Consider the following 14,179-nt stretch of genomic DNA (forward strand, 5'->3'; position numbering starts at 1 on the left):
TACGTTCTCCTTAAGTGACATGCAAGTATCGCTAGCGCTAACAGCCGCGGGGGTTAGTTTCGACGATGGAAGCTTGTGCAAGATTTTAACAACGTCACAATGGGTCATTGCAAAATCCAAAATCCTGCTCAAGCATGTAAAATACGGAACGATAAACCATTCGGTTACAGTACAATGTGGCGCACGGTTAAAATCATTAGATGGTGCCCCTTATTGTAACAGAACATGCTTTAGACAATTAGCAGACATACTTCAGATATCATATATCTGAGAGAGCGTGGCCGTGAATGGTTTTACAACAAAATGTCCACTAAAACTTTTCATTTTCAAAAAGAATCTAGGACTATAAGTTAATAATAGTAGACTGGAATGAATAGGCAAGAGTTAGCACGTGTGCTAAGTGTATGCGGGTCCAGTCACTGTGTAGGTAGTGTAAAAGGGTGCGTGCGAGTGTTTCTGTGTGTGGTATTTTATTTTCACACCTCCCTCAATCAGTTGGACTCAAAAAACTGGGAATGTGTCTAAAGAATCAGTTGTGTTAAAAGATTTAACTGCAGTAATGCTGTGATTTCTCACTTCATATTGCAGTCTTTATCAGTGCAGGCAGTGTTTTATTAATGTCGCATTGCACACTGACGTGCACAGATCTGATGTGCACTGAAATATTTTATATAATTGGTCCTTTCTGTGTATAATTGATGAGTGTCTGTGTTTGCACTTTTTTGTTTTTTTTAGAAAGACTCCATAACCTCTCTGTATGTGTTTGTGTGTGTGTGTGTGTGTGTGTGTGTGTGTGTGTGTGTTTATTCCACGGAGAAGAGGCTTGCAAAGGATTTCCGAAGGTTGCGGATGGTCTCAGCCTTGGCTTCGTCCTGACTAGGACTTTGGTGCTGGGCGGCCGGCGTTTCTGGAATGTTGAATGTATTGGTAAGAGACTGGGATTTGCTACAAAGAGAAGAAGTGGCAATAAAGGAGAGGAAGAGGCTATTAAAGTCATGCAGCAAACCCATGGAGATGGCTTTATAAAGGTATGGCAGAGAAAAATAAATAAGCTGTGAGAGAGAGAGAGAATGAAATTCAAATGCTTTCTTTTGTGTCATTCATTTCAGCAGTCATGACTCAAGTGCAATGTTTACATCAGCCTTTGGACTTATGAGAAATGGCATCTCTGGATGTAGAGACATGCACTTTACTCTGCGTCATTGTTTATTCTGGGTCACTATTCCTAAATAAAGAACCAAGTGCAAAGGCACATCTCTGGAACATAAATAAATGGTATGTTTTCTTGTTTTTTTGTTTTTTTTTAAGAATCAGTTTTGTATTGTATTAGTCACCTTAGAATTTAATTGAGGAATAGTGGGAATAAGATGATCACATTCATACTTGCTGACAATCGCTTGAGAGTGAAAATAGATCAAATGCACATTTCCATTCAGAAAAATGCAATTTCCACAATCAAGTGCATGAATGGTTTGGGTGTAAGACTGAAGGAAGCCATCTTTGCCATGCAAAATACCAGATCATCTAGTGTGCATACTTCTGTATCTCCTTTGTTTTAATTAGGCGTCTGCCTATATGTATAAGCCACATTTATCATTATCACCATTATTGTGAAATGTCATTATTATCATCACCATTATCAAAATCTGTTTATGAATCAATGAGTCATTGAAGTCATCATAGTAAGCTTTGCAGAATCTGTTCAGGAGCTTTTGGACGTGTTTATCCATTCATTTCATGCTCATCGGTTGCATACTTCATAGTAGCCAATACACCCATGGCCAAAATATGGATTATATACTTTATAATAATATAGTTAATAATAATAATATAGTTTAATATAGGTTTTTTTTTTGGGGGGGGGGGGGGTAACTTTATTTAGCTAAAGTTAAATAAAGTAACCCCCCCTCCCAACTTTTTTAGTATATTCCATATTTTCGCCATGGGTGTATTGGCTACTATGAAGTATGCAACCGATGAGCATATATTAAATATATATGAATCAATTTTTCAATAGGCTTTATCCAATTTTTTGAGCTTTCGCAATTCCTATTTTTGAAATAGGTAGATATTGTGATGGCTGTGTGAAATAGTAAGAACAACACTGGGTATAATGGCATTGTAATTGGCTGGCAAGTCAAGAAATGACCAATCAGACCATATTACCAATTAGCTGGTCACCATCCAGTCTCTTATTTAAAAAAAAGGCATTACCATGATATCACTGTGTAAAACATAGGTTTTCTGATTAATCACACTCTTCATTTGAACCATCCTAAAACCACGCTGAAATCTACTCGTACAGCGCTTCCCATCCTGCAGTTGTCACTCTGTTCTAGTGAACACATTTAACTTCATAGTTTGGGCTGTTCATTTTCAAAATTTACATTTACATTTATCAGACGCTTTTTAAGCGACTTACATTGCATTCAAGTTACAGTTTTTACATTTTATCAGCTCTTGCTTTCCCTGGGAATCGAACCCATGACCTTGGCGTTGCTAGCGCCACGCTCTACTATTAAAAACTGACCCCAATCTTTTGAACTGCAGTGTAAGAAAATAGACCCACACAAATTAAACCCACATTATTTGAGTATAGAAGAGACTCAAATTCAGAGCTTGTGCATCAAAATCAAATCGGTTCAAAAACATTCCCAATAGGTTACCCTAATTCACACAGTCACTGTCAATCAGTACCATCAACTTGTCATGCGATTTTAGAATTTTACAGTGTAGCAGAGGAGAATGGCCACCATATATCTGATGTAGTCATTTGCGTGGGTGATGAAACATCATCAATAAATGGAAAAACATGTCCAGATGCTTATGAATCATAAAAACCTTCACATCCAGTCAGTTGAACGAACAAATATGACAGAGGACAAAAAACATCTTACTTAAGCTGCGGCGATCCACTCAGAGCCGGGTGATCAGGACTTGGTTTCTGTGGAGGTGTGGGTTTCTGCTGCAGGGGAGGTCGTGCACCTCCTGGACCTCCCTGGCCCTGTGCAGTAGGCCGTGGTTGCTGAGTGGTAGGAGGGCGGGGACTGCCCTGCTGTTGCGGGGCTGGTTGAGGGGCGCCCTGGGTGGGCTGCCTGGTTGGCTGGCCTTGTTTTGGCTGTTGAGGCCTCTGCTGAGGCTGGCCAGCTGGTTTGGGACCCTGGCTACCAGTTTGAGGCCTCTGTGGCTGCTGTTGCGGACCACCTTGCTGGGGCCTGGGTGACTGAGGAGAGCCACCCGGGCCACGCTGGGCGGGACCCTGTGCTGTTGGAGGCCTCTGCTGACCTGCAGACCCTTGACTGGCTTGTCGCTGTGGGGGTTGATTGGGCCGGGTTTGTTGGGCAGGGGGGTTCTGGGCATTAGGACTGGTCACAGACTGGGTTTGGGCAGGGGGCTGGCCCTGGGGAGAGGGACGCTGTTGTGGTGGGGCTCCTTGACGGGCAGCAGTGGTGCTAGCAGCTGCTTGTTGTGGACCTCCTAAAAACAGAGCTTATTTTTACGGTGTAAACAAGCTGTAATATAAGCACAAACTATTAACCCTTTTATACAGTTATCCAGAGATCTATTGGTTTTTAGAAATATCTGTCTTAATTTACTCACGCTCATGTCATTCCAACCCTATATGACTTCCTTTTTCTGTTTGCTGAGTGTCTAAAGTCTCTTTTTTGTACACAGTAAACGTAATTTGTGATTTTTACCATAAAGGCCCATTCACATCAAGAAGGAAGCTTGTCACGAAAATTTGGTGCGAGAAAACATTTTAATTTGAATCAACAGCTGTTAACACATCAGTTCAGAGCAACACAAACTCTTGTGTGCCGTCATGAGAATTTTTAATTTTATTACAGAGAAGTATTTGACTCTCTTTTCCATCACACCGCAAAGAAAATTGGCCAAACAGTAAGATTTGCGCTACTGGTCATGCCTAGAGATGTTGCTGTAAAACTATGACTTTGTGGCACTCACAAACATAGCATCTTGCTTAGCAACCATGAACAACAGAGGAAGAATCAGGATTCAGCAGTGAAGATTATAGATATTGAGCAGCTGAAGTCTTTTGGTGTTGGCGTGAAATACAAAAATAGGATTGACTAAAGTCTGCATGTAATGAACAAAAAATATTTACTTTGTTAGAGCCCATTACTAGTCTTGTGATGAGCAATTAACCTGTACAAGTTCGTAATCTTTAGTCAAAATCCAAAAATTCCGGAATGCCATTCCTTCTTTGATGATGTCAGTTGAACAGGCCCTAAATCATTTTTAAAAGTACTTTACGCCACCCAGAAGCTATATTTCAACATATTGTTCAAGGCTTGTGTTATAAACAGACCAAAACTTAACATGTTATTCACTAAAAATGTTTCCCACTCAGATTAGCAACCAATAATATCTGGCATCAATTATGTCAAACCTGTTGCAGTGTATCTTCATATGGCATATTTGAAAGTTATGGGGTGGAGAAAGATTTTGAGTAATAATGATGTTTATTTATGTAGCATATTCCCCATAAAACTATTGTATGGTTTCATATTATTTCTAATAAGTTGTATGTACTATCGTCATGGTGCCCTTTTGTGGTACAAAATGACCATTTAGGAGTTTGGCAGTAAAAATCACTGTTTACTTTCATAGTATGTAAAATCACAGCTTGAGCATTCTTCAGAATATCACATTATGTGTTCAACACAAGCAAGAAAGTCATACAAAAGGTTTGCATAATTGAATTATGCCTAAAATGCTGGCTTATTATTACAGTGTAATCCCTTACCCTGTGGAGGAGGGCGCTGTTGTGCCTGGGGGACTTTAGACTGAGAGATGGGTTGAGGTGAAGCAGCTGGGCCCTAAAATACACAACAAACATAGGAGGGTGAAGTATATCAGAAACCGAACCACACTGGAACTGAATGCTGGCACATACAAATTTCAGTGCAAGTTTTAATATTTTTAGAAACACTAGTCACTTTTTTTTTGTCACTTTCATTAAAAAAACTTCCAAACAGCTGTAACCTCAAAAAGTGCTGAGCATCGCTGTAGAAACATAAATAAATGGCTGATGGCAACAAAAGTGCAGTCATTAATCTTCAGGCAATCAGTTTCGCACAAATATGGAGGGAATTAAAGCAAGCGATTTGATGCAGAGGTGATGAGAGATGATGTCTGAGTCTTTAGCTTATGCATTAAAGGCATTTCTCACTCTCATTCTCTCCCATCTGTGTGGCTATGAATCATTTCAATCACAGCTTTGGGAATAATGGAGAATAGCCGTCTCTGCACTGCAATCAAAAAGGATCTCAGACTCATGCTGTGACTACAAGTTTTGCATATTTCTGCTAAACAAATTGACAAAAAATACTGACTGATGGGAGGAAACTACACTATTTTACTGTATTATTCAGCAGCATTGCACTGCTTAATGTTGCATAAGCAGAAATTACAGTTTTTATATGCATGCTTTTAGGTCAGAAATGCTATCAAGCAGTAGCAATATTTTGAGTGACCAACCGAACTGCCGAATTTGATCTTTGATTCTGCATGAGCAAAGCATTTTTTTTAACATCTCACATGAGAATATACAACTTTTATTCCTTTTCACAAAAATGATGATTACAGGGGCAGATTATTGATTCATAAATACTAATATTTGCACTGTTCCTTGCAGAAAAACACTTTTTCTATAGTGCATGATTTGTAAATGAATACATTTTGGCAGTAAACTTGGCATGTAGTAAACTTGCTCAGCAGCTCACCTGGTGCAGCATTGCACTTGCAATGTGAGTGCCTGGGTATGAGTCCCATGACACACGAGTTACAATAAAAGAGCTCAGAGACTTGTAGAAGCAAGCTAAAATTGCATTGTTTCATGCATTATTTATCTCACGTTTGTTTAGTTATTTTGTTATCTCACATTTCATTTCTAAATTGTAAAATGTAAAACAATGTAACAAAACGTTGTCCAATTCATGCTCATCAGTTGCAGATAATACTGGACATGCTTTTAGAGCCACTCACATTTCACTCTGAAACAAAGCGTACAAAAAGCAACACAATATCATTTTGCAGAAATATCACCACATGCATGTTTTACATCAAGCCTAGGTTGAGAATACTGTATATGAGGATGTTTTGAAGCGAGTGTGTTAACCTGAGAATGGACTGGAGTGGGAGCTGAAGTGCTTGGCACAGTCTGGTTCATTTTAGCCAAAACAAGATCAGCTATTAGAGCCCGGTCCTCATCCTGCTGGTCTCCTATGAGAGGCATTGAGCAGCCCACGACCTAATAGACATGCACACACAGAGTGTTTGCCCAGAGCATTAAGGATATTTCATAGAGCTATTTTAAAAACTGATTGTTTTTGCAGATGTTGTTACCTCTATGATGTAATCTCGACCATCTTTACCATGCAATGCCTCTACAGCGCATATATCAAGACCTCCGAAAACCTCAGAGCATACGTCCACCCACATACGATACCTGCAGGGAAAATCGCAAATGATGACCTTGTGCATTCCACTAAAAGCATCCACCCACACTGTTGCCCAGAGTAAACAAGGGAACCAGGATTACTGTACAGCAAGACTTTATTTGGCTTTGTATCATGGACTGCTTTGATTGAAAATCCTCTAGCAAACTAAACTCATTTTTTTGTTTCCAAATGTTTGAAGAAAAATATGTAGTACTTTTTCAGTGTAGGCTTTTCCTGAAAAGCAATTTCATCATCAATAATATATATTATATATATATATATATATATATATATATATATATATATATATATATATATATATACAGTGTGTGTGTGTGTGTGTATTTTATTTATTTTTTTTTTTTTTTCAGTAAATTGCTTTTACAAAACCAAAACTGTGATATGGCTTAATTACTTAAATGTATATAATTAAGTCATATTTAGTAATAAAATAGTCATATTTAAAGTCACAAATGATTTGGCCAAATTATGTAGCAAGGAGCTTTTTTTTTTATTATTCTGCATCCTAACTAAAATTTAACATCATAAATGGCTAATTTTACATACTTTACATAGGCAGCAAATCATGTGAAATGCACCAGAAATCTCAACATACAATTTATTTCAGTAAATACAATGTAAAGTATATTATTATTATATTCAACATTTCTCTCACTTCATCCAACATCTTGAATAAAAAAAACAATGCTGTCTAAGAATTTTCCTTAAATTAGGTATTTTACAAGTAAGAGTGGCATGTAATGTCCTATAGTGCTATCTACTAGGTTTTGGAAAAGAGATATTAGCATATGATATGCATAATACATAAAAGGTTAAATTATGCAAAATATGTCATTTTTAGATGAGCAAACATCTAATAAGGTTATCTGCTGCCATGTTATAGGAACTGTATAATATGCCTTGTGTCGTGGAAGAAGGAACATCCTGTAAGATGTGTGTACCTGTCAGACATGGCCACCTGCTCTAACATGGCTGATCCTGTGTTGGTCTTCCAGTTGCCTGATATAGATGTCCTCCTGTCCAATAATACAACAGCAGGTATGACACAGTGTTTTACAATCCATTCCAGTGATATTGTTAAAGGAATAGATTCCATCATGTTATACTGACATGAAAACAATGCTATGGTTTTAGTCTCTTACATGTAGGCCTTGTAATTGTCACCGATTTTCTGGATTCGGATGTCATACTTGGCATCAATAAAAGGCTCAGATGTGGCATACGTCTTTGTCAAAGCTACAACACTAGCAATGTCTTGGAAATCATATTGATTGTCCACTTTGACCTGGACAGAGAATTTGAATTGCACTGATACAGATGTAATCACAAAAAGACCAAACAATTCATACAATAATATATACAGTATATAGGCTAGTTTGGGCTTTTTACTTAGTTTAATGAATTACATTTTATCATATATTTTAAAAATAGCAATTGACAGGAATGTCTAATAAAGGGTTTCACCCATACCTTTCCCATGCCAGAGTGAGCATGACCCATCTTCACTACCACAGGAAAGCCAGGTGTGGTGATCTAATAACAAAAGAGATATATTAAGATTTTTTTCAAGAAAATAATATAACACTTATAAAGTTACATTTCTATTTCAAATAAATGCTGTTCTTTTGAATGTTCTATTCATCAAATAATCCTGAAAGTTTCACAGTTTTCACAAAAATATTAAGCCACACAACTGTTTTCATAATATTAAGAAATGTTTCTCAGCATATTACAATGATTTCTGAAGGATCATGTGACACTAAAGACTAGAGCAATGGCTGCTGAAAATTTAGCTTTGCATCACAAGAATAAATTACATTTGAAAATATATTAAAATAGAAAAATTTTATTAAATTTTACCATTTTTACTGTATTTCTAATCAAATAAATTAATTCCTTCAAACCCAAACGTCTGAACGGTAGCTTGTGTGTGTGTGTGTGTGTGTGTGTACATATAAACATAGAATTCTATACATGCCATTACTCAACCATGCTTTTTTTGCAGATGTTAATACGCAATATTGGCATTATATTTTTCTTATCTGAATTAATTATTTAATAGAAAATGACACCAACAACAAGTTGCTTTACTTTGAATTGGTTATTAATAGGAGAACATGTTGTATTTGCAGTCTCAGTGGTGCTTGATAGGCATCTTCTTTATATTGCTGCAATAATAGAAATGCGAGAGCAAAATCTTTCTGCTCAGGGACAAAATAAGCCCACAGAATTACGCCTGAGTCTGCTGTGCTTTATCTTAGAAAAAGGCCAGTGAGAGAGGAAAACGTTCTGGCAAAGAGTGTGTCTGGGATCATTTATGTGTGAAGATGCCTGCAGTGGAGGAACAGGAGGAGGTGGTGGCACTGCAGCAAGCCTCCCCTCTCCTAAAACCTGAACTATGTCTATAAGAACAGTAATGTACCAAACAATTATACTAGTCTGAAGTTTATGAAATTTCCAGTCTAGACAGGGCCATAACTGCTAAGTTGAGTGTAGCAGTGCTGAACTGGGGCACTGAATATGCATGAGTCTTTTATGTTTTAGTGTTTACTGCATCCAGGCACCGCTGTCCCTGCCACAGATTGGAGCTTTAGAGTCTAGAGCCCAATAGCTCAGGGTTTACTGGTGAGGAGGGCCAGGAGAGGGACAGGGACAGATGGTTAAACACTCACCATCTCCTTGTGGTTGGGGTAATAAATCTGGTCGATCAGTGGGAACTCCTCTGGACCCAACTGCTTGAACAATCTGGACAACTGAGCGAACTGATAGATGCGTGGCGACCCACACACAGACATACATATATACATAAACATAGAGACATCTTTTATGCAGCAATAGTTACAGACATTTAATGGTAAAATTGTATGATAGCCCTTTTGATAATGCTCTTCTCTTTCAAACTGGAAACATGGAAACAAGGTTCCTAAACTTTCGACCAATCTTTTTTTTTTATTATTACCTTTTCAGTTGTTAAAAACATTTTGATTGATTGTCAAAAATCATTCTGATGTTTAACAAATTAATGATTTAGTCTGATTTGTGAAGCAGCTTGACCTAATTCATTGAAAATAATTGACTAAAAAAATTTCTATTTCTCACTATACAAGAGCAACATAAAGCTTTAACCTTTTTTTAGACTAGAGCTTGTAAATTTAAAATAAAAATACAGACATTTTATAAGATTTTATGGTAACACTTAAATCATTTATATATAATGCATTATAAAAAGTAGCTTTAATGCATTAATTATGCCTTGTAATGCACCTTATGATGTATTTATAATTGCATGATCTCATGAATAACTGTAACCATATAATACATCATAATACTTATCTGTTCATTGTTACCCTCTTAGAAAGACAAACAAACCTTCAAATATTATAATGCATTTTAACTTTGGATACAATTATTTATGAAATATTTAATTACAACATATATAATGAATACCTTTATAATGCTTTAAGTAAAGTGTTACCAATTTGATTCATTTCCATGATTTGGAAAACATTACTTTCCTTTATTGTGGGAATACAAAAATGTGTAATTTTTTTAATGAATGGAAACATATTTAAAATACATCATTAAATACAATCGGATACAATAAGAGCATCCCTAATTAGCTGATCGGTATGGATTGATGTATGCAGTGCTCACCATCCATGGTTTGTCACAGAAGTTGTAGACCGAGTGAAGGGAATTGACACTGGGCAGACCAGCATACTGGAGTCCAATCACAATGTTTCTGTGGTCACCATTCTTGGCCATACTAAAAGCATGCTGTCGCACCAGGACAAAATCTGGCTTGAAACACCTAAATGAGCACAGAAATGTTTATAAGTAATTATATACTGTGATTAATCGAAGCAAATCTATCTATACAGTATATATACACAACGTATATACAATACATATATGTTCTTCAAATAAACCATCTTGATTGCCGCTCTAAATATTCCTAACATTGCTACATTAATTGTTTTCTGAATTAATCAACAAAGTAAACCCACTGAATTACATGTTTTCTCTGTGCAAAAGAAAAAACATTTTCGAAGATTTCTAAAAAAAGATGTGAAACCTACTTTGTGATTTTGTTGCCATTGCGGATGGCCTCAATGTCCACGCTGTAGCTTCCCGTTGCATGAGCCACCAGATTAACCTCAGAGAAGTCAGCCTTGAAAATCAATGAAAATCACCAGATGGAATGAAATGATCAGTGCATGTGTTCAGTAAAGTGGCGTTGTCAAAGCATTTATACTAAAACAGCACCTGTGATGGGTGCTGTTACCCACCTGTGATGGGTAATAACACAATGTCATTAAAAAGTTCCAAACAAAAAAGTGGAATTGTCAAAAGGCGCATTAAATTCTTGTGTCTGGTATTCCAGAATGTTGCCAAAGTCTTACATAAATCCCTAGATTATTGTGTACTAATTAATAGCATTACATATAAAATGCTAACCAAACAAAAACTTAAGCAGTTGTTCAAAAACAAAATGTTTCTTCTGGTCGAAATTACTTTTGGCTTATTGTAAAGCTGCTACCAAATCTGTCTTGTCCATGACTAATTATTTTAAAGGATATTATTCATTGACACAACAGATTAATTTTCTTTTATCCCGATCTATAATATATTAGATCTTGCATTTCATTACTAGGGACTGCTTTGATATATTGCCCCATCCCTTTTCACAAACACAAACAAATGTCACTGAAGAAATGACAGGCTCAATATTGCAATTGCAACTCAGAGTGATAACAATAATCTCTAGCCAGTAAGTCTAACATCTGATTCATTACACCGGCATATTGTTGAGCTTTACTGCTCTGTTAGTTTGGAAGAAATAGAAAAAACAAAAAACAAAAAACAAAACTCACCTGTTCTACTTTGATGTCAAATTCACCATGAACTTTCTTGCCTTTGAACACCTTTGCCCTGAAGAAATAAAGATGAAAAAGAAAGAACATTTTGACACTTGTGAGTCATAGCTAACAAAAACACTTAAACTGTGTCCAAACTAGATTATGCAACAGTGAAATGGTGTGAAAATCATGTATTTCAAGTATTCATCAAGCATGAATTGTTTGTGTAGGGGATGCTGAGTAGTTTCGTTTCAGTGTCTGTAACAATGTGAATTTGTGCTGCAAACTTAATAAAAACATTTTAATACTTATATGCTACTATTATACTTAACTGTAAATCCATTGTTTTTACACATAAACTTTTCATATCAGAATGCAATGTCATGTTTTCAGTCACTATATAAAATAATTAGATGGATGGATGGAATATTGCCTCCACTAAAAAGTTTATAAATTGTAGATGAAATGAGCTTTGTTGGTGTTGTTTCGGTTTTAATCCAGTAAATGTTTCACAAGTACTCATGGGAAACAGTGAGAGAGCAACATCACACACTTTAAAATTGTAAAGATAGTTGAGGTACCATGTGGGGTTCCTCAGATCACCATACCAGAGGAAACCACTGGAGAACCTCTGGACATCCTTGCAAACAGGACAGTCCTCTGAGGAACCCATAAGTACTCTACACTGTCAGTCCATTAACCTCAATATAGAGGAAAGGCTGGCTTTTGAATTATATTTCTCAAAAAACATATAATGCCTTGAGTATACAATAGGACATCTGAGCCATCCTGAAAACGGTTCCTTTAAGTTCTCCATTGAGATTAACCTGTGAAAATTCCAAAAGTGCCTCAATTACCTTGTCATGTTTCCCCCACTCACAGTCGGTCTACTCTTAAATCAATCAACGCAGGACCTTTTAATCTGGACTGAAAAGTTAATGTAATATACTTTGCCGTAGGGTCTTCTCCATTAACTGGCCCAGACTGAATAGTGAAATGCGCACAAACACAGGCGCGGGCACACCCACAACTACACGGGCGCGCGTGCTAGAAAGGCCCATAGACTAATGAGTCACGACATTTGGATAGTGACTCCTTTTGGCCTCTATTAGCACGAGCTACACCTCAGGTGCCAGTCTGAAACGTGAAACAAACACTCGAATAATCTGTTTATAAAGTCCAAGTCATGCATTCAAAATCCATCGGATCATGCGTCTTACCAGTCTGTCTGCTGGTCATCAATGACCAGGAGGATCTTGGCGTTGCTCGAGCCGATTCCTCTCTCGGTGGCCTCGTTAAAGGTAGCGGCGGCGGCCGCGGTGGTCTGTTTGACGGCGTTGGAAAGGGAGGAAAAGAAGCCGGCGCCGGTAGGCTGGCTGGGGGGTTGACGCCTCTCTTGAGATCCCGGCGAGAGCTCCGGGGCTGGGCTCTGCTGCGGCGGATCTGGCCGCTGTAAATCGCTCATGTAGCCATTGGGCAAGTTGGACATGAAATTACTGTCCGATAGTCGACGTCGCAGGTAATTCATAGTGAAGATGAAAAGGGATGCGACGGTAAATTATTTCCCTGTAGGTTCTGCACAAAAAAAAAAAAAAATCCAAGACGAATGGAAAACCGATCAAGTATCTGATACCTAGGATGCAAGCGAGCGTTTCAGTTTAAAACGAGACGCGAAAATGAGTCGATACGCAATTCTCCAGGGTGCACCTTGAAGCAAAGGTCGTGCTTCACAACATGCAAAGCTGCACTGCAACAAATGAAAGAAAACAAATCAACGCTTTAATAAAACGTCTATTAAATATGCAAAAAAATAAAATAAATGCTCGTAATTAGCGTGACTGATTGACTTACATCACTCGTTCAACAATTGGCACTAAGATTTCATGCTCCTTCCATTAATGTTGAAGATGTTTAGGTCTTATTCCACGGGCGTGGAGAAAAACACTCGTAACGAAGAGGCACTTGTTAAAAGTGTGCTCGCTCGGTAAAGGTAGTAATTGTCATAAATGAAACTCGGTGAGGCAAAATCTCCGGCCAGATTTTCCGCGATCCAGTTGGGGTTTCGGAGGATGCAGGGATTGCATCACTCGTGCCATCCAATCCTAGTAATCCGCACAGTGTTTTCCCTCGTCATTTTTTCTGACCCATCATCAGTTTTTCCCGTTGCGCACGTTCTTTACGCACGGGACAGGTCCGGGATGTGTTGTTTAGATGCGTAAAATGATGAATGGAGAGGAGAGACGAATTTGACATGTGCTTGTGCTAATTTTAAGAAAGCGAGAGACATCGATTGAACATCTCTGACAGTGGGTGGTGTGATTAGAGAGTTTGTAACTAAAAGGTTGTAGGTTCAGACTCTGCAGGTGACGATCCTTGAACTGTCTCCATGGTGCCCTTGAGCAACACACCTAAACCCAGGTTGTTCCTTCGGGACTATCTTTTTACATTATAGGGATGCTGTAAGGGGCTTTAAAGAAGAGTCTCAGACAAATGACAATTAATTATAGGAGTGTATTATATTAGAAATAATAACATATGCAAAATAATTTTGTAATGTTGGAGTAGTGTTAGAAATGAATGATTATTTAATAATTAACGGGCACTTTTTGCACTTTGAAATGTATTTTAAGGGACACTTGGGAATAGAATATAATGTACTGAAATACCTCATCTATGAAAAGCGAGGATGGGTTTTCAGTACTCTGGACAGTGACTATGGAAATACTTCTTCCTGTCTTTGTTTTCAGCACCCTGGACAGGGAATCTATATGTTCTTGATGTTGCTGTTAGTAGGAGGTTCGTCACTGGTCGTCACACTTTTTTGTTCCAGTGAAA

General features: G+C 37.7%; 1 protein-coding gene across 1 annotated transcript; it reads right to left on the reverse strand.

Moving 5' to 3' along the window:
• Positions 1–803: 803 nt before the first annotated feature.
• LOC306848974 (synapsin-3-like) lies at positions 804–12,872 on the reverse strand (the record flags this gene model as incomplete). Its single annotated transcript, XM_079383773.1, has 13 exons — positions 804–945; positions 2,898–3,477; positions 4,769–4,841; positions 6,143–6,274; positions 6,370–6,472; positions 7,427–7,501; positions 7,628–7,770; positions 7,956–8,018; positions 9,158–9,247; positions 10,140–10,296; positions 10,565–10,656; positions 11,360–11,417; positions 12,565–12,872. 13 exons carry the CDS (start codon positions 12,870–12,872, stop codon positions 804–806), a joined length of 2,016 nt encoding a protein of 671 aa, XP_079239899.1.
• Between the last annotated feature and the right edge of the window lie 1,307 nt (positions 12,873–14,179).

The sequence above is a fragment of the Barbus barbus genome (genome assembly GCF_936440315.1).
Source record: "Barbus barbus genome assembly, chromosome: 29".
NCBI lineage: Eukaryota > Metazoa > Chordata > Actinopteri > Cypriniformes > Cyprinidae > Barbus > Barbus barbus.